The 21470-nt window shown below is 36.3% G+C and overlaps 1 protein-coding gene across 1 annotated transcript in view; it reads right to left on the reverse strand.

Moving 5' to 3' along the window:
• The window catches only part of CNTN3 (contactin 3), a 201341-nt gene that overhangs the window by 84692 nt on the left and 95179 nt on the right, over window positions 1–21470 (reverse strand). The window contains exons 3-8 of the mRNA XM_063114016.1: window positions 12781–12984; window positions 11613–11715; window positions 10934–11118; window positions 7384–7520; window positions 6304–6433; window positions 3515–3665 (exon numbers count right to left, since the gene is read on the reverse strand). Of these exons, the coding sequence (XP_062970086.1) occupies window positions 3515–3665; window positions 6304–6433; window positions 7384–7520; window positions 10934–11118; window positions 11613–11715; window positions 12781–12984 (910 nt within the window). The remainder of the gene's footprint in view (window positions 1–3514; window positions 3666–6303; window positions 6434–7383; window positions 7521–10933; window positions 11119–11612; window positions 11716–12780; window positions 12985–21470) is intronic.

Raw genomic sequence — 21470 nt, forward strand, 5'->3', positions numbered from 1 at the left:
AAATGCATTCACTTTACATGAGTGCATTCACTTTGTAATAATTCATCGAGCTTGACATGAATGATTTATGCATGTATTTCTGTATGCATGTTATACACCCCCCAAAAATTAAATATGTGCACAAAAATCCTAAAAATAATTAAATAAATAAATCTAACATTCAGCATGTTTCCCAGATCTGGCTGAAGCCTGAACAAGAAGTCAAGAGGGATAGATAGATATGGGGCTTTTGTTGCCAAGTGATGGCTGTGGCTCACTGTGATTTCTCATAAGCTTGGAGAAGATTCAAATTTGCAACTTGATCATTGATTGCTTCTAGCAGCCTTCTTTCTCCCTTGGCACCAAGGCCTGGGCTCATCAGTGTTTTTGCTGACCAAAGAGATGAAAGCAAAATCCAAACCACAGACCTGGGAAGGACTGCAGTACGAGGGACCCTCTCCATAAACACGCTTCCTATTTTTAACTCTGTGTTAATATCTGAGAGTTTCCTTATCTGTAGGGGACATGTTAGAAAGACATACCATCATACAAAGTGGAGGGTCACAAGGCCAGAAAGGGGCAGAGAACTAACTTTTATTACTGTGAGATGCTGCTAGAGTAGCAAACATTTCCCTTTTCTCCTTAAAAACAGACTCCCAATTTTTCATTCCCATCCAGGAAAACAAAACAAAACAAAACAAAATTCTGTATTTCCTGGCCTCTCTTGCAGTTAAGTGTAGCCAGGGAACCACACTTCTGACCAGTCAGGTGTACGGGAACGTGTTCTATGGGACTTCCAGGACATCTCTTGAAAGGGAGGAAGTGCCTCCCTATGTCTACCTTCCTCCTTGTTGCCTGGGACGTCACTGGGAGGCAGAAACTCAGGCAGCCATTTTGGCTCATGAGGTGAGGGTTGTGGGGCAGCAAGAGGGCAGGAGCCTGTATCCCCCTAACTGTGGTGTCAAGGTGGCCTCCACTGCTAACCTTCAGAGCAAACAACCAACCGATGAATGCCCAACCAACAAACAAAAAACTTCTATCTTTCTCAGCCACTGTTCCCATTAACATTTTATTTGTAATGCAAGCTCAGTGTTACTGACTGATCAGTATATCTACACATACAACAGGTCTTCAAAAAGTTCATGGAAGGATTCACATTATCTTTTAATTTTACTTTTCCATGAACTTTTGAAGTACCTTTGTACCAGGTACTACTGAATGATTATTTTATACTAACTATGTAAGGAATGGAATTATTATCTCTATTTTATGAATGAGGAAACTAAGGTTCAGAGGTTTTACATAACTGACCTAATGACACCAAAGTACTAAGTGGCCACGTCAGAAATCCCAGGTTAGATTCTGGAACTTATACCCTTTCTGCTATACCTTTACTGTACAATGAGGGGATAAATCTCTCCTTGTATGTCTTTAACTAAGTCTTTTAATCTTTATATTCCTTTTTAAAATTAAAATTAAAAACCTCTGCCTACTATACATACTTCTGTGAGGATAAGTGGGTTTATTATTGTGCAAAGCACTGAAGTCCTTGGAAAATAATCACTATTTAATTTATGTATACAATTAAATTATTTTAAAATGTTTTGAACACAAAAATGTCAACAGTTATATACAAAGACTTAACTTACAGCATAATCAAAATTAACTAGGTTGCATCACAAACCTATGCTTGTTTTAACTGGCTTATAAACACAAACTCCAAATCACTAATTGACTCCCCGTTCCAAAAATCTATTTTGTGTGGCTGAGCACTTGACTGGATTGTGTCTAACAAATCAGTTCACAATTCTGCCTTGTCCTGCTCTACCTTCCTTTTAATGAAGGTGTCTCCTGTTAAATACTGCAGGAATTGCACATTGTGTTGTCATACCAACTCATACAAAAATACCTTTGGACCTATAATTTAAAAGCGGTTCAACCTGGCTGTTTGCAATATGACTTTGATTTTAGAAAAGCAAATCCACAATTTTTGGCCTAAGATTTTATTGTTTGTTTGTTTTCCTCTCATTTCCAGAAGTAATAATATGAACTCTGTGACTTCACAGGCTCAGAACACCTCTAAGATTCTAGGTTCCCTGTACAAATTATGGCACAGAAAGCTCAGTGGTTATGCACTGGAGTCAAACAGCCATGGATTCAAATCCTGGTCATGTGATTTTTGATAAATTACATAATCCCTCTAAGCTACGGTTTCTCATTAGTTGCAGAGATATTTAAAGGAGATAATTTGTATACACTTCTGTATTAAGTTTCCTGTTGCTGCTGTAACAAATCACTACAAACTCAGTGGCCTAAAACAACATAAATTTATTCTCGTATAGTTCTTGAGGTCAGAAGTCCAGTGCAAGTCTCACTGGACTAAAATCTAGGTATTGGTAGGGATGCATTTTTTTCTGAAGACTCTTGAATCATTTTGTGCTCATTCAGGTTGTTGGTGGGATTCAGTTCCCTGTGGTTATGAAACTGAGGTCCCTATTTCCTTTGCTGGTGGCCCCTTCCGTCATCTTCAAAGCCAGCAACATCCATCAGAGTTGTTCTCCCACTTAAAACCTCTCTTGTCTCTTTGATTTTCACATCTCTCTGACCAATCCTTCTGCCTTTCTCTTCCTCTTTTAAGGGCTGAGATGATTACTTTGGGTCCACCCAGTTAATCTAGGATAATCTCCTCTTTTTAAAGTTAACTGATTAGTAACCTTAATTCCATCTTCAACTTTAATTACCTTTTGCCATGTAATGTAACATAGTCACAGATGTCTAGGATAAGGACATGGACCTATTGGGGCCATTATTCTGCTTATTGTAAGCTCTGAGGATAATACCTGGATGTGTAGTAAGTGTTAAATAAATAGTCATAATAGCCAATACTTATGCTTTCTCTCTGGTTGGTGTTGATCTAAGTGCTTTATGAATATTCATGTATTTCATCCATATAACAATCCTTGTAACATGAGGCATGAACTATTATTTTCATTCCCATTAACAAACAAGGAAATGAGGCACAGAAAGATTAGGTCACTTCATTGACCTGGTAAAAGGCAGAATAAAGATTTGAACCCAGACAGTTTGGCTCCCTATTCTGTGCTTTTAATTAAGATCCATTCTTCATTTCAGTGTTATAACAATCAGAAAAACAAGAAAGCCTTTGCTTAAACTAAATGCCAGTAATGATAAATTACTTCAGTGTAGGGTAATACCACTATTGCTATGACTATAGCATCTTTACTTCTTTATCCCAGGTTGTTGGACCTGCATTTGGGGCTGACATTCCTTTATTGATCTGGTGAGTCTTCCCATGGGGTTGGTAAGAAAATCCTTGCTAAAAGTATTCCCACATGGGAAGAAGTTAGGGATCTCTGTTTTTAGATTCCAAAAACTGATTACTATCATAATGAGAATTCTTAAATTCCTCATGTTCTATTGAAATGCTATTTCATTTCATTTTAAAAACTTACTTCAACATCAATATGGAAAGTGAGAAGAAAGTAAATGACCACCTTTTTGGATGACAGAATACCTTTCATGCTCCTGCACAATCACATCTCCTTTTTTCCAGGAAGAGAGTGCCCTAGGAGAGGCTCTGGGTTTACAATCCAAGCTGACCAGGCTGCCCATCTGCACCTGAACCAACTTTTTCATTGGGTTCTTTGAAAAATCTGGGGCAGAGGCTGAAAAGGAAGAAAGAAGAGACAGATTGAGAATTGGATCATTGATTTAGTGAGAATTAGATCATGGTTTTGACTTGTAAATTTTAAAGGTCGAGTTTATAATCATTTTTAAAGGTTGCTTGACATGTAAGATGTCAGTGCTTGATTCACTTGATTTACTATGCACCACATACAGGATTTCAATGCAAAAATATTAACTGCTATTGTGTTTTCCGGCACGTTCTAAATCTTGAGATAATTATACAAGAATTTTTAAAGTTGACTGTGAAGATTTAAAATAGCTAAATCATGAGTTTATTAAATCAAAGGAAAACATTTAGCATAGAATTTTTTTAAGTCAATACTATGAAGTCAGGAATAGAGTTGGTCTCTGTTGTTGACCACTAGGACAGAGCACTTGGCACAGGCCCTGGAATTCAGTACGTGCAAGGCAAATGCTTTCAGAATGAAGGCCGAGTATTGAATTAATATTCTCAGTTATAAAAATTTATTAATTTCTACATGGGTAATTCAAACATTCGTCTAATATTATAAAATTTTCATGTGGTTATGTTTAACCTCTAAGTTGAGGAAGAATAATATCATAATATAATATATTAAATGCTATAATATTACATTAAATATTACAATATGTAAAAAAATCACGTTTGCTAAGAATGCATGGGAGGCCAATCCTGAAACAACACCTGAATTTTCAAGATACATAATAATGTGTCATTCGAATGAAATGATATGTTAATCAGAAAATCACTCTTCCTTTTACTACAAATGGGGAAAAAAGTTAATAACCTAGTGCATTTCCCCAAATATCTAATGCTCTGTCTTATGGCAAATCCCAGTGAATATATTTTTTTGATAAGTGGAAATCTTACAGTGAATTATGTTATGGGATTATATGATGCTACATCAGAAGGTCCATGGGAAGATTCATATTTATTATTTGAATTCCTATTATTTTCCAGGAACTTTTTGAAGTACCAGCATATAAATCATTGTGGTAAAGAAGACCTGCCATCCAGAAGTTGTTGGCCTTAAAAATTAAGATCCTAAGAGAATAACTTTTATAAAAATAGAAAACTTGTTTATATTTGAATAAAATCTTTTATTCCCTATATAGCTCATGTTTTTTTCCTACACGATAACCTCACGTAGTTCATTGAATAGGAATCCATCCATTTTAAAGGTGAATAAACTATAGCTTGACAGGTTAATTTACTACGAGTACAGCAATGCTTTGACTTAAGACTTGTGTGTAAATCCCTCCTCTTTTTGGCATAATATCCCACTTCTCCATCATGAAATAACAGTAGCCAGATTCCCAGGGGATGATCTCCCCTTCCCTGGCTTCAGCCCTCCTGGTACAGGTGATACATTTCTAACCTCCAGGGACCAGGGATGAGAGACTTACTTTCCATTCAACCTTGACATTTTGGGCTGGATAATTATTTGTTGTGAGAAGCTGTTTTGTGCATTGTAGGATATTTAGTTGCCTCTCTGGTCTCTTCCCAAAAGATAGTAATATCACACACAGACAACCAAAAATATCTCCAGACATTTTCAAATATTCCCTGGGGGCAAAATCATCCCCACTTGTTGAGAACCACTGAGTTAAATCAGTCAGGGCCTTACAACATTCTGGCCATATGGGCTGAATCAGTGATGGGTACTGACCAAATCAGGCTAAATGGGGCCAGTGGCATGCAGGACTGCAATTTCCATTGCAGCAATTAAGAAAGCTCTTTCTTCCACTGGATTGACTGTGGTAAATAAACTCAACATGTTGGGAAACATCATAGTGTGACAATGGTGATAATATTTGAGCCCTCGATTCAGGTATGATAAAATCCAAATTCTTCATTTTAATTACATGGATCTACGAATTCCTTCCTTCCTTTTTTTCTTCCTTCCTTCCTTCCTCTCATTTATGCTATGTTATGTTATGCTATGCATACTACGCTATGACATTTTGTTTGGATTTTCAGTCATTTGAAACTTAATTGTCCTCCTGGTCAATTGCCCTAAATGAGATAGAACATTTACTTGTTTCTCCTATATGTAAAGTGCAAAAAGAAGAAATTAATTCGTAATTTCAAGTAGTGGAGCCCTGGTTAATTAAGGCTTCACTATGTCAAATGCTGGACACTTCTACCAGGGTTACTAAGGACAAAACCAAGTCCTTTTGAACTGAATATGATTGATTCAAATTTTGGTATTTTCTTTTATGGATCAGCAACAGAGAACACCAAAGTCATTTATTCTCTTAAAAGGCCTTACTTAGTTTACAATGTTGGAGTTGGTTGAGGATATCTTTGGCCAACACTTTCTTGCTACTGTTGATTTACTTCAACCTTTGGGTGTCACTTCAGGTCATGATTGCTGCCTTCCCTCAGAAATTGTTAAAATGTATGACTTGATTAGAAAACCTGAGAAATCATGTTGTAATACTATAGATATTATGACGGTGCTTCAAAAATTTACGGAAAATAGAATTAAAAGATAATACAAATCTTTCCATGAACTTTTTGAAGTACCCTTGTATTAGACATACAAATCTAAAATGAAAAGTAAATATTTGTGCTTCTGGCAACAATGGAAGATTTGAGAAAAAAAATTAAGAGAAGAACAGAGAAAGTCTTACCAACAACCTTGAGTTCAGCACTGGAATAGACGAGACCATGTTTGTTTTCTGCTATGCACTGGAACATGCCAGAATCAGTCACATTTAGGTTTGATATTGTAAGAGCACCATTTTCTATCTGTATTCTCTCCTAGATGATAATAAAAATGTTTTGCATATGAACAAATATACCATTTTAGAAGAAAAATGAACATCATTGACTAACATTTCAATTATACATAAACCTCCTACTTTCTTCTCAGAATATTAGGCACTCTGACCTGAAATTTAACCTTTTCCTTATTTGAAATGTGAAAGACTAATTTAACCTCATAGTCACACATTGGAAATATGAATAAACATCCTTCAGTCCCAAAGTGTATCAGTAAAATAAATAACAAAACAAGAGGTAAAATATGGCAGCCATTTCAGTTTTTCCCTAAGGTTAAAGTTTCAGACTTTAAAAAATATACCATGAAGTTGATTTGCATCCCATCAATTGTAAAGGTTTTCACCATTTAAAAAAAAAATCATGAAGTTAAAAATATTATACAATTTGTACATTAAAAAGGGTTCTAGAAAACACATATTTACCAGAGTTTTTAGGTAGTATGAAAGGTTATGTGTAGAAATTTGAAGAAACATAATTGACTTAGCACACACAAACACAAAAAAGCCAAAATTACATGGCTTGAGAAGAAAAGTGATTGAGAAAATAAGTACTCATGTAACAAGGTAACCAAGTAATAGATACATTTATTCTCCAGAGGTCATACCAAGTTGTCAAACAGGAAAAGGAAATTACATTCTATATTTGACTAAAGTAAGGCCTTCTCTATTTTCAATACCAAAAAGCATAGCATGTTATTTTACAGACTAAATTCACAAAAATCACCATTTCCTCAATGAAACACAATGTTGAAAAGATCTCCTCTTTGGCAGACTGGGCACTTAATTCTGTATTTTGTCCTCCTGTACCACTCCTTAGATGCACATGAATGTATGCAAACTCAGCAGTTCACTTTGGTACTAGGTACTGGAGAAAGCATTTACTTAACACGAAATGGGGACAGAGTGGATTAATCAGGCACATCACCTTACCTCTAGTATCAGGGCTTCTCCATTTTTCAACCATCGGTAGGAGGGTTTGGGCTTGCCACTTGCCCGACATTCCCAGTACAGATTGTCTTCCACAGCTATTTCCACATCTTTTATGAGTTGAACCCAATGGGGCTTTGCTGCAATAAAAAAAAGAAAAAAAGGAAGAAAAAAGAAAAAGAAAAATTAAAACCACCCAGCAAATGAAAAATAAACATTTTATGCAGGTAAATATAAATAGATATGACTGCGAGGAATAGACTAAGGTGGGCATAAAGGCTAGAATTATATTTAATCCACTAAGTACTTACTAAATGGATATGAAACCTTTCTAGATTTGAGCATGGATGTTGCAATCTGTCACTTTCTAAGCCAAATTCATTATGCTTTCTCTGTTTTCAAAATTCTGGGCACTGTTTTATGTTCTTCAGACATCTTTTAGTAGATAGTAATGCAGGTACACAAAATTGATTTTCTTTTCCAAGTATAGCTTTGAATTATGATATCACAATCGATGACAATAAGTGAATAACAACAAATATTGGTCTTAATTATGAACTGAAAATTAGCATCCACAGGACAGAAACTTCTACAGCTGAGGAAAAAAGATTTTCTTCCGGTTAGAAAATAACTCTTAATTAAATACAAACCAGTGAACATCTTAGAAACCTCTGAGCAAATTAAAGTGAAAGCAGGAAGAGATGGATAAATTGGTTCAATTTGAAGCATATGATTTTTTACCAGAAAAAGAAGTAACTGATGCAACGTTAAATTATGTATGTAAATCAGTTAGATCAAGTGGATTTATCATTTTTATTTATGTTTTAGAAGATATTTGGAAAATTCCTTTTACAGATGAAAGTAACATACTACTTACAATGAAAGTCACTCAATATACAGAGTGTATTCAGCCAAGTCTCAGCTTGCGTTTTAGATCCAAAACTGGGAGGTGAGATGCCTTACTGGTTTCTCGTTGCATTATGCATGTGATGTGCACTGTGAGATTCACATTTGCATTCTCCATATGGAGAAACCGTTTATCTATTTCTATTTAATTGCAACCACGGGAAGATTTGTCTTTCCATCTCTATCTCATAAAATTGCTTTTTTATAAATGAAATTGAAACTATGACTGTTTAACTTCTACAAAAAATATACAGGTTCTAAGTTTAACTTTATTTATTTATTTATTTTAATATAAACTCCTTACCCAGTATGACGTGTAGTTCACTCCCAAATCCCTTCTCTCTACTTTATATTAAAACACATTTTCTCCTTTAAGGAATTATCAACCTGTGATGACATGAGACTGCAAACAGACTCACACATGAGCGTTTGACTGAGACCTGAGTTTCTAGCAAAAATTTCCATGGACTTCCCATATAAATATTTTTCTTCTCCTAATGGGGGAATAATTGACTGACTAAGCCAATTGTGAGATTACAGCAGCCATATTAATCATAATTTCTCTCCTTATTCCATCATGTAAGGTCCAAATATTCCATCATACCATATTTTTACATGAAATATTAAAGCGTATAGCCAGAGAACTGCATGGCATTTATTAAATATACTAACTTTCATGAACCTCTTTCTGTCATTAATTTCTAATGTATTTCTTAGGTACATATCGTATTACCTACATAATGCACTAACGTAATAGCTTACCTTCTTTACTAAGTATAGTGAGTGCTGTTGGTTTTCTGCTGTATATTCATTTCCTCTCTTTCTTATTCTAAAATAAGTTCAATTTTTCATTCATTCATCCTCCCTTCCAACACCTCACATTGTCCATAAAATCCAGGGAAACTTGACCTTCTCCTTTTTTACAAAGGGAGGTTCCTAAACTGTCTAATTTAATTTCTCCTTGCCAATAATTGGTTTAGGAGTGAACATGTAGCCAGTGAGATTTGAGGAGGGGATTGCTAGAAGTTTCGAAGAGAGGAAGGATGAATAATGATTGATGTGTTGATCCCTGCTGGCAGCCATTTGTGATCATTATGGAATCCGACATGCAGAGAAAGGAGAAAGGTAGGTAAGAGCAGAAAGAAAATCACAGAGAAACTGTGCCAGGGCCTGATTATAAACTTTTTGAATGCCAATTTAGCTTTGGATTGCTCATTATATGGGCCATACAATTGTTTATTATTTATAGAGGATTGCCATGACATACAGCTAAACACATTTCTACTAAAACATTAAGACAGTTGGAATACCCTGTGTTTTCCAACAATGGTCATTTCTTACTGTGGATCAGGTAGTGATTGCTCAGAAAGAAGGAACTAAGTTAGGGGATGAGAAAGGGTTACTTGCTTTGTGGGGGCCTTAGAGCTCTCCAGCTACATGAGTCAAGTGCTCACAACACCCCTGCCTGCCACCATTTCCATGTTATCCTTCCAACCCAAAGACCTTGACATCTGGGTAACTTCTGCACTATGTTTTCTAAACTAAACATGTAACAAGACAGGAGAGTAACAAAACAGGATGACTCATGCTACCAAAACATTGCTCCATTTTGTTCCTGACAGATCTTAAAATCTTATGATAATGTAACAAGAGTCAATCTTGTTAGAGGTAATACAGTAGTAGACTTCAAATTTTTGGGGGGGGCATTCATAATAAGCCCTTTTTAAAACATTTATCTCTGCAAATGTTTTCCTCCCTGCAGCATTTATGCATAGTATACAAATTTGCACTGCAAACGGCTTCATTTTCCAGTTTCTAAAATAAATAGAATATAATACAATTTGCCTTTCACAAAAATGGTCAATTCCCATTAGTTCTATAATATTTCTAATGATTAAATTGCAAGTATATATTCACTGAGCTTACATCTTCATATACAGGTGCATTTTGTAAAATCATATATTTATTCTTTCTAAGTCATATTTTCATCAAAAACCTAGTGTTTTTTAAAATAAAATAGATTTGAAAACAAATTTTGACAAAAAGAGACAATCTAATTTTCCTACAAATAGACTCTAAATAAACGTAACATAATTATTCTTTCCTTACCCAAATGGAGCAGTACATCAAATAAACATGATTACAAAATAAAGGCAGCAGAGTAGAGATACATTATTGGAAGGGATAGAGTAACACTGAAGAACTCAACAAGATCCTGAGTTTATGTGGTTTGTCTAATGCAGTAATTGCAACTATTCCCCCTAGACCGTTATTTACTTATTTATTTAGCCTAGTAAAGGTAATAAAGAAAGATATAAAACCACCTTTTCTAGAAGAAAGGACAGACAAAAAAATCTTTCTCTAATGTGTTCCAGTGTGTAAAAGGTTATTCTTAGGAAAAAATATGAAATATTTCATTATCATATGAATCATTTTAAAATGCAAAAGGAATTTGTCTCCAACTCCATTGCAAAATTTTATTTCTTTTTAATTCCTGCTATGAGAAATGTTTATCCTCAGTTAACAAAATGAGAGCAAAATGTAGAACGGAACAAGCTGAACATTGGAATTCTGTTATAACCTCCCACCCCCCAACAACCATAATATTTTATAGATGAGAGAGCAAAAACCCATAGTAGATGCTCACCATAATAAGTGAGACGCCCTCTGGCAACATTTTTTCCTCGTGAATTCTCAGCAATGCATTCATAGGAACCTGCATCTTCCTGTTGGAAGTTGGGGATCTCAAGCATACCATTGAACTTCCTTAATTTAATTTTACTGGAAAAAGGCAGTCCATCACTTCTTCTCCAATTAATCTGAGGTACGGGACTAAGAAGAAAATTGTCAAGTTGTCTGCTGTTGTCTGGAAACCTTTTGGACTTGACAAAATAAAGCTTTTGTTAAGATAGAGCAATAAGGCTTAGGTTTTCAAATACAGAAAAACACGTCCGGTTTTCAATTACATAAACCTAATGCAAAATTTAACTCTTTAAGTTAATATTTTAATAAAGCAAACTGCATTTTCTTGAGTTAATTCATGATTTGGAGTGAAAAAAGCCCAATACATACCCACTCTATTAGAATACAACAAGAGAACAAGAAAAAGAAAAAGAATACCAATTTAGTTCATAAAATTAGGAAGGCAATGTCATTTTCTCCAAAATGTCTTTAAAGTTTCAAACTATATTTTATATGTGCATTTTTCCTGTGTTTAATTTTTCCTTTGCTTCTAAATAAAAGGAAAAGAGTCTGTCAAAAACAACCCTGATCTCTTACACCAACCTGGTATTTTAGCACACAAAAGTAAATGTTATAAAGCTTACTTTCCAAGGGCAAAACATTCCAATTTCACAGTTGAACCTTTAGCTGCTGGAAGAGTTTCTGGAAACTGAACTTCTATTTTGGGTTCATATTCACCCATTACACCTGTAAACCCACAAAACAAAGTTAATAGTTTCAATGTTTCCTTTGGAATTGCCTCGTTTTTCTAAAATAAAATTTTCTTTTGCTTCATTTTGAATCAGCTTCTTCTGGTTCTTCAGATTACTCACTAGAGCTAACTTGGGTCAAACATGCAACATTAATAAACCTTTAAGAACTTTGGATTCACTGATTTATAACTTACCACTTAACAGAACAGTTTTAAGAAAACCACTATGCCTTTTACATTATATAAAATGTGGGGCTTTTAAAATTCTGTATTCAATTTGGACATTTCTAGTCAAACTGAAATATACAATTTATTATGACTTCCTGAAATTTCCTTAAGAACAAAAATTACAGCAGGGAATTGACTTAATGGTACCCCAGTAGCATAGACACCAATGTAAAACTTATTAAATGGCTTACCGGAGTCAAGAAACAGTGACTTAATAAATGGGAAAAGTCAAATTCAATTATAACTGACTGGAAAGAAGTGCTTCAATGCTTTGTGGTCATGGTATTATGCTGTATCAGATGGGGTTTTGTGTAAGTGGGTCAACTACCCAGGCTTATAAATCTGCTCCCTTTTGCAGCTCGTGGACTCCCTTTAAACAGCTATCAAGGTGTTGATGAAACAGGTTTTTTTCTTTAATGATTTTTTTTTATAGATGCTTTTAAGCCTATCACAAAATATCCAGAGCTTTAAAAACCTCAAGCTGGCAAAAGTCAGGACAGGTAACTTCACAGAAATACAACATGAGCTCTCATGCACATGAGCTCTCATGCTTGGTTTAATGCTCTCCTGTCAGTGTCTTGAAATTCTTCATAATTTTTCAACAAAGGGCTGCTCGTTTTCATTTTGCAATGGTCCTTGCAAATTACAAAGCTGGTCCTGGCTAAGAATTATGTATAAGGACCTATGGTTTATAGAATTATTTTCGTCACTGTACTGAAAAAAAAAATGAAGTGATAATTCTTCAAGATATACTTTTCGCTTTTCCCCGTTCGTCTTTGCTTGTAGTCAAAACACAATTTCCACTCAGAATTACACTTTGAAAAATTTCATACCATCAGAACGTAGCACCAAAGGAGTCGGGGAGCCTAGGACTCTGGCATTTGTCACTGCACTTGTCACCACACATGTGTAATTTCCCACATCGGATGGCTCCACCTTGGCTATGTAGAGGTGCCCTGTCTCTTGAGAGACAAATCTCCGACTATCTTCTTCAACTATCGATGGATATTCATTGAAGATCCAAGCATAAGATAGTTCTAATGAAATTTTTGAATAGAGAAAAAAATTCTATTATTAAAGAAAGTTTTCCATAGTATGTTAGAAACTACAAAATCACCTTTACTTCAAAGTAATGCTTAGCATTGTTGTTGCAGGTCATGAAGAGAAGCAGATACGTGAAATGATTCTGTGTTAATTCGTTATTGTTATGGAGGACACTGTGGATAAGCATTCTTGTGGGAGCGACATTATTACTGTCATCATATCCCTGCTCCACACACCTCCTAACAAGCCTCTCTGGCTCTGGTCTTGCTGCTTTTTAATTAATATCTCCACAGTGCATGTTCTATGATCTTTCAAAATTACCAATTTAATCATGTCAGTTCCTGACATCGAACTTTCCACAAATCCCTAACTTCTCAGGAATAATGCAAAATTACTTAACTTGAATATGAAGCTCTTTGTGGTTCAGCCCCTGCTTAAAGCCTTGGCATCTCAGAAGCCCAGTGCTCTCTTTTGCACCTGGGTCTTTGCATATATGGCTCTGATGGCCTATGAGTCCCTTTGTCTGTGTCCTCTCTTTTGCTTTCTCCCCTTTCAACACCAAACCCCATTCTTCATGATAACTTCTAAATTGTTTTCAAAGCTTGGTTCCAACATCAGGAATCACCTCTTCACAGAAGTCTTCCTTAATCCTCCTTGTCTGGGTTGATACTCCTATACAAAGCAACCCTAAGTTTATTTTAACTAAAACATTTATTACTCAGTATATAATGATGTATTACTTATCTGTCCTCCCACCACTTGGTAAATAAGTAATGTTAATTTTTATTCCATCTGTTTGTCCCCACCTCTATATTAGCAAAATAAAACGTTAAAAGGCATTTAGAAGGTACTCAATAAAAACATTATTGAGTTAATTAAGGATTAAATTATGCTACTACCTCCTATGTAAAGTCCAAAATGAGAGTTTTCTTAAATTTTAGGGCCAAGGCAAGCCAACTTTCTGCAAAAGAACTATTGTTCTGTGTTATAATGAGTGCTATAATTATATTATATAAACAATATAAGTACATTATATACTAATTAAATAAACATTATGTTGCTTTGTTCTATATGCCCAGATTGTTCAGAGCCAAGTGGGTATCTAAGCATAGTTACTGTGGTTGACTTACTGACATCCATCTTTCCTCGGCCCTGTTTTCTGTTACAATTGCATTAACCTTATTGCATTGGTCCATTAATGTAATGCTTTTCCCAAAGAACTTTTGGAAAACATATGGAATCAAAATAAATTGAATGAATAACAAGTTCAAACATATTTGTCATAACTCCAGTGGTGAAGAATCTTTCCATTTGGAAGAGGAGAACAGTACATCAATACGCAAGTTATAGTGAGACAATGCATCAGGGCAGGATGAAAGTAGCTGTAGATTTCAAAGGCAGAAGAGGTAAGCATCTTTCACGACTGAAGAACAGACCTTTAGGGACAGGAGAACACTGGGACAAGCAAAGATAAAAGCACTCCAGGTAGAGCGAAGAGCATGTGAAAGGCTGGCAGAGAAGCATGCTGAGCACCTGGTGGAAAATGTCTGACTGGCACTCTCAGTGCAAACGTAAATGTTTGATGTTTCCAGAGATTAGCAAACCAACTGCAAATTTTACAGATGTTCAGAAACATTGATTTTTAACCTCAAACTGATCTTTAAATTATGCTATCATATCGACAGAAAGTGTTTCATGAAATTCCAGTCAGTCATGTGATAGGTTGTAAGATCTACAGCTGTTTATTAGATTTTAGGGAAAAAAAGTCTCAAACATCCATTCCACAGTTAGCTCCACGCCAGCACTGATGGTGCATTTCTCTTGCAATAGTACTGAATAAATCATAGAGGAAAATAATGCTGAGAGGTATGTTAAATTTCTTCTGCAGGTGTTAAAACTGGCAGCTGTTATAGCAACAGCCCTTCAGGGTCTTCCTGCTGCTCTAAGAATATAGCCCCATCCCAACATTTTCCTACCCGTACAACCCCACCTTGCTTTAAAGGGAGCAAAGTAATCTTACTCTGCTTTCCAAAATGTTCTTTATGTGAAGCTAATATGGTTATCCCTCTCCCTAAGCCACCCAGATGGAAACCTCTAGTGCTCCCCAATATAGCAGACCTTAGCTGGGCATTAGGAATAAGACATCAATCTTATTAACCCAGTTTAAACTAAAATAAGTACGGTTGATGAAAAGAACTCTGATTTAGAGTCAGAAAACCTAAAATCTGGTAAATTCATGGAAGAGAATATTACATACACAGCAATGATAATGTATGAACAGCAACTCTATGTAACAACTTGGAATAAATATCACAAATGTAATTTTGATTAAAAATGTTCAACACAAAATAATATATGTTGCTTCACACCATTTTTATATCTTTAAATTAATATTTTTAATACTTAAAATATTATTCTATTGTTAGAGAGGCATTGTGGTGGTTTGGCCTATATGACATAGTAACTGGCTGACTGGTAGGAAAAGCAGAGGAAGGAAGTCAAAATTAAAATCATTTTAATGCTGCTCCCCAAATAAGCATGAAGTGGATACATATGAATCAAGGGGTGGACTGTGGTAGACATGGATGTGTCCCACCAAGTCTCACTTCAAGAGAGTTGACTGGTGGTCTCTACCTGCTGCCCCATGAGTGCTACGGCCACTCCCCTGAGCTGCTCCTAGCTAACTTAATCCAATGGGGACATTAATGCTGGCCCAGTCCTGCCCAGTGCAGAATTTCTCTAATGGACAACTCTGGCTTGGAGACTCCCCAACATAATGGTCAGGATATTCCCAAAACTATGCTGCAGTTTTCCTATCCAAGTGTTCTTCTTCTTTCTTTGTTCACAGATATGGGACCTGAATCAGAGTCTGAGAGTCCCTTTGTCTATTTCTGCTTCCTCCCTCTTTATCCTTCACAGGCACTTCTCCAGTAATTTCTTTTACAAGTCTGATTCTCTAATCTCATCTCAATGTCTGCTTCTCAGAGAACTTGAACTGACATGGGGTTGCTGAAATTGTGTACAGACTCTATTGTATTTAAAATTGCCCCTCCCCTCCCCAGATCTGGAGGAAATGTCCATTTTAATTGTCTTCTTTTCCCAGAGACAACTGTCTCTCTTAACAATTTCCATCAAGATAATCCCCCTCACCTGATCCCCAGGCTCCTCAAATATGCAAACTGACTCCTGACTGATTCTTAGTACTTTCCCTCCAGACAAGTGAAGACAAGTCAACATCCCAGAGAAAAACAGTGTAAGGCTACCCAGAGGTCCCCACCAAAGACAGAAGAAAAAATTCACCATTTATTCAACTCTCATCTCCATGGGATAAGTTGCTGAGCAGAAACCCTAACCCCCTATGCATAATTTGAAAAACAAATAGGGAGAAGCTGCTTGTAGGAGTAAGGCCTCCTGCATTATTCTTTCAGAAATTAGTCTGATTGGGCAGAGTTAGATAGAGGTCTATCTTAGACTTGTACATGATATCCCTTGAATTACAAAGAGATGACATTCTTCAACAGTCACCCAATGCAAAATTGCATATGTGACCCTCATAAAATTACACCAGAACTACACATCCTGTATATTTTACAGCATAGAAAGACACTTTAAAGCATTTCATAAATACTTCCTTTCTCTTCATATCACAACAGAATAGTTTGTATAGTTTTAAATTAAAAGCATCATTTGTAAGCCACAAATATACCCAATAAAATTTATTTTTAAAAAAGTACAATAATTTGGCCTAACTATTGGAATAAAATGTAAGTAAATAATACAATGGTCTTCCTCCATCACTTCCTCAAATACATCTTCAGAAAATCAAGAGAATAAAAATCTTTGACTAATGGCAGAGAAAAACTGACTCTCAGATTTTGAGCTGGGGTGAGAAGAAGAAACAGGAAAAGTAGGATAAGCAACCACTCAGGTTGAATGAGGCTGTACGGAAAACAAATTTTGAGACAGTGGCAAAAAACCTGGAAATAAATATCCAGTGAGTGGTTGGAACATTTAAATGTAAGCTTAAGAGAGAGTTTGGGCCTCACAGTGGTATAGCAGGCAGAATAACTGCCCCCAGAAGTCCATGTCCTAATCCCTGAAATGCAGAGTATGCATAAAGCAAATATACTTCACAGGGCCTGGTTTTCCAAAGCCTTGCAGTTTCAAATATTGACCTTACAAAAAACAGGAAATTTTCCCCAGGCTATTTAGTCTCTGTTGTAAGATAAAGAGTTGTAACACAGCAAGGCTGCTGGTTCAGAGACAGACAAGTAACTGATTGATATGTAAAGATACTGGGAAGCTGCTGTAGGGAGAAGGAATGTTTGTTAAAATCAAGCTTTTGTTAGTGGATCGACTTAATTGCATGTTACCAGCTTCTATTGTTAAACTTGTTAAATGGCTCTTAGCAAAAACCCCACCCATGTTCTCTTCCTGTAACTTCCTGGTCTGAAGAATAAATGCAGGAAGAGAACCCCAATTCATGGTTAATTTCCCAAATGGAAGGGAATGCTTCTCTCTTGAGGGTTCTGGGATATTAATCCCTTTTTGAGGCTTCTCACTGCTCAGTAGAGATGGGCTTTGAGTAATCTTTGGAAGCTCTAGCACCCAGGGGAAAAGGGGTGACAAATCTGTGGGAGACAATGCAACACTGAAACCTGGGAATATATTACTTGACATGGCAAGAGGGACTTTGCAGATAGAATTAAGTTAAAGATATTGAGATGGGAAGATCATCCTAGACTATCCAGGTGGGCCGATTGTAATACCAAGGGTCCTTATAAGAGAGAAACAAGAAGGTCACAGCCAGGGAAAAGGAAATGTTCCATCAGAAGCAGTGGTGGTAGTCAGAGAAAGATATTTCAGGATGGTTACTCTTGGTGTGAAGATGGAGGAGGAGGCCCTGAGTCAACGAATGCAGGTGGCCTCCAGAATCCAGAAAAGGTAAGGAAACAGATTCTCCCCTGAAGCCTCCAGAAGGAATGCTAGCCTGCCTGTATCTTGATTTTTCACCAAGTGAAGCAGATTTTGGACTCTGCACCTCCAGAAATGTAAGAGAGTAAATTTGGGTTGTTGTAAGTCACCAACTCTGTAGTCATTTGTTACAGCAGCAATAGAGTAGCAATGCACATGGCGAGGGAACAACGTAGAGATGATTAAGTTAAGGATTTTGCCTAGAATCTGGGTGGGCCCAGTGGAATCACTAGGGTCCTTGTAAGGAAAGGAGGGAGAGAGGAGTCAGAGAAGGAGGTGTGACTATGAAAGCAGAGGTCTGAGTGATGTGATTGCTTGCTGGTGGCCAAGAGTTAAGGAATGTGGGAAGCCTCTAGACACTGCAAAAGGTAAGGACATGGATTCTCTCCTAGATCCCCCAGAAAGAACAGCACTGCTGACTGCTGACACCTTGATTTTAGCCCACTGAGACCTGTGTTGGACTTCTGATCTACAGAACTGTAAGGTAATGAATATGTGTTATTTTAAGCACTAAATTTGTGGTAATTCATTACAGCAGCAATAGGAAATTAACACAAATGATAATAATAGTTAACAATAATCGAGTCTTTATTATATGCCAGGTATAGTGCTAAGTGCTCTAGATAGAAATTCCAAAGAAAAACAAATTATCAGAGACAAAAATGTGGAGAAAACCTATACTTGGAAACTCTAAAGAAGAATCAGATTTTATACAATATAATTATAAGATCAATATAATGGGGGTGGAGGAGAATATTCCAAAACAGATATCAAACTACAACCACCCCCAAACAAACAAACTATTGATTGATTATTGTTTACAAAAATTCAGACCCTTAAAGACTGATGGAAAGGAATCACATATGCATTTAACATGCTGTACACTTTCATGAGAGGTATGCAGAAATTCATAGCACCGACCTTTGTTTCCAGACTTTCTCTTTGAGATGGAACGAAACATAACTTTTATGTCTTAAAGGATATACACTAACTTTTCATTTATTGACTGCATGTCTGTGTTAAAATATATATGGCATCACTCTGAGAACATTTGAAGATTATGTGTTTTATTGCATTCTGAATAAAGTAAAAAAAAAATCTGCGGAAATACTATCAGAGTTTACTTATAAAAATCTGCATTTGCAATAAACATCAATTGTATACTGCAAAGTAAAATATATCAAATCGGCATTCTTTAGAGATTTTTCAAGATCATTTTAACTACTATGATAAATAAAAAAGCTGTTAAAAATGATAATTTTATATACTCAAACAAGCTAGACTTTACAATATCTTTCACAACGTCTTGTGTAAATCACATGCACATTATGTCAAAATGACTTGGCCAGTGGGCTTTCTATTAACAATGCTACATGGATATTAGGAATGTGAAATATTTTTTATTAGAAAGCTAAGAAGTTTTACCAATCAAAGCCATAAATTAAGAAAATGAAATGCTGAGACTCTGCTTTCTAAAAAGTAATACGTGATGAATGACATCACTTCTTCAGCCACATTCCTTCCCAGGTCACTTAAGCAAAAGACTCATCAATTTAACATGAAATATGTCACTCTAGTGTTTACCTAGAGATACATTAATACACATACTACTGACGTTTAAGGGTTTATTTCTAGTTTCATTATAAAATTCTGTTTTGAAGGAGATTTAATCCTTCGTATAGGCATTTTCTAGAAGAAATTCTGTCAAACAAAATTGCAGTTAGCAAAACTGTAAAAGTTACTTGGGCCATTTTCTGTGGTGCCCACTGGGAAGTCTGACCTACTTTAAAACAAGACATATTTAAAAGGCTGTGAAACCTTGCTTGATGTCATGCAAGATTTTTATCACTGACCCGTACAATCGTACAATCGGGAAGAGAATTGTGGTCTGGTGCTTACAGGTGACACCACATAGGTGGAATGCCTGGGATGCAGTACATATTCAACCAGATAAAACAATGTAGAAAAGTGAAGACAATTTAAGGTTCAAAGAACAGTCAATGGTTAGAACAGAGGAGTCTACTGTAAAGCAAAAAGCATCTACTGGCACTTCTAACATCTCAGTGTGTTGTCTTCCAAATGCTGTTTAGTAAGTTGTTGCTTTGGGGATGTTATTATTTACAGTTGGTTTTCTTGTTTAGCCTGTAAATGTCTACCTAAACCATTCTGATTTCAAGTACTAACAACTCTGTCTGTGAGGGTCCTAAGATAAGGAGAATAACGATTAGGGAAAGTAAAAACTACAAATGATATTTCCTTTCTCCCTTCATTTTTTAGGGCTGGTGCTAGGTCAAAGGTTAGCAAACTCTGGCTAAGGAGGCAAGCCCAGCCTCTCCTCTACTTGGTAAAACAAACTATTTTGGAGTGTAATCACACCCATTCATATGGTATTGCCTGCGGCTGCTTTCATGCTACAAGTGCAGAAAAATAGCTGCAACAGAGACTACACGGTCCATAAAGCTTAAAATATTTATCTGACCTTTCAAGAAAAAGTTTGCTGACCTCTATTCTAAGTCAGCATTATCTATAACCAAGTTATGAGTTTGGCAATCCCTTCACTGTCTATTTTACTATTGCTCCTCTCTTCTTTGCAGGGCTCCCACGCTGTCCTAACTCCTGCATGAAGCTCCCCAAAGCTTATTCTAGCCCCCTAAGACCGTGGTACTCTACCTCTCTTGCTTCTCTCTCTTTTTCAGTCGCTGCCTTTAGTGAGCACATATGAACCATTTCCACCAAGCGACATAAGCTTCCGAGAGTTAGTGCAGTTTCCTGAAATGCTGTCACCACTATTTTTGGTTCTGCCATTTTCTTTTAGACACTGTAATGCTTTCAGTAGTTACCAGCATCTTCCATCCTACTCTGACTCTATAAGGTACTGCCTTCCCTTGCCTCCACCTTCATTTTTAATGCTTCTGCCAGGGAAGCTTGTCTGCTAACAAGTAGCCTTCTATCTTTCCTGGTACCATGGCTGATGCTACTGAGATGGCAGTGTTCTTCAGGTGCCCCAGCGATGCTCTTTCCTCCATATTTGTTAAAGCAGAAATATGAAGACCACCTCTAGAGGCTATTTAATATTTTTAACCTGCATTTTATATTCTTCCTTTTTCTCATAAAGAACATTTCTTTTTTCATGACCCCCCCATCTCAGTTGAAGTTATTTTGGCAGGACTGACACCACCCTTCTTTCTTTGCTCCAAGGAGATCTCAAGATAAAGAGATGCAAAGTTGAGACCAAGGTTAGTGACACTCAAAACAAAATGTCCCGCAATGGCTTGGGGTAAGTGAGGAAGACCAGCAAAAACACTAGCAAGGCATTTACTGACACATGTCCTTTGGCAAGTCTGCTAAAGTAGCATGACATTGCCAAAGAAAAGAGCTTAAATTTTTATATGAGAAAATGAGACCTAATGAGAACCGGAGAGAGTTATTGTGATGCTTCGCAAAGACTTGACAATTTCCTCATGCCACAGACTCAACTTGCAGTTACTGCAACCCCCAGCTTGGA

The sequence above is a fragment of the Cynocephalus volans genome, chromosome 11 (genome assembly GCF_027409185.1).
Source record: "Cynocephalus volans isolate mCynVol1 chromosome 11, mCynVol1.pri, whole genome shotgun sequence".
NCBI classification, from domain to species: Eukaryota; Metazoa; Chordata; class Mammalia; order Dermoptera; family Cynocephalidae; genus Cynocephalus; species Cynocephalus volans.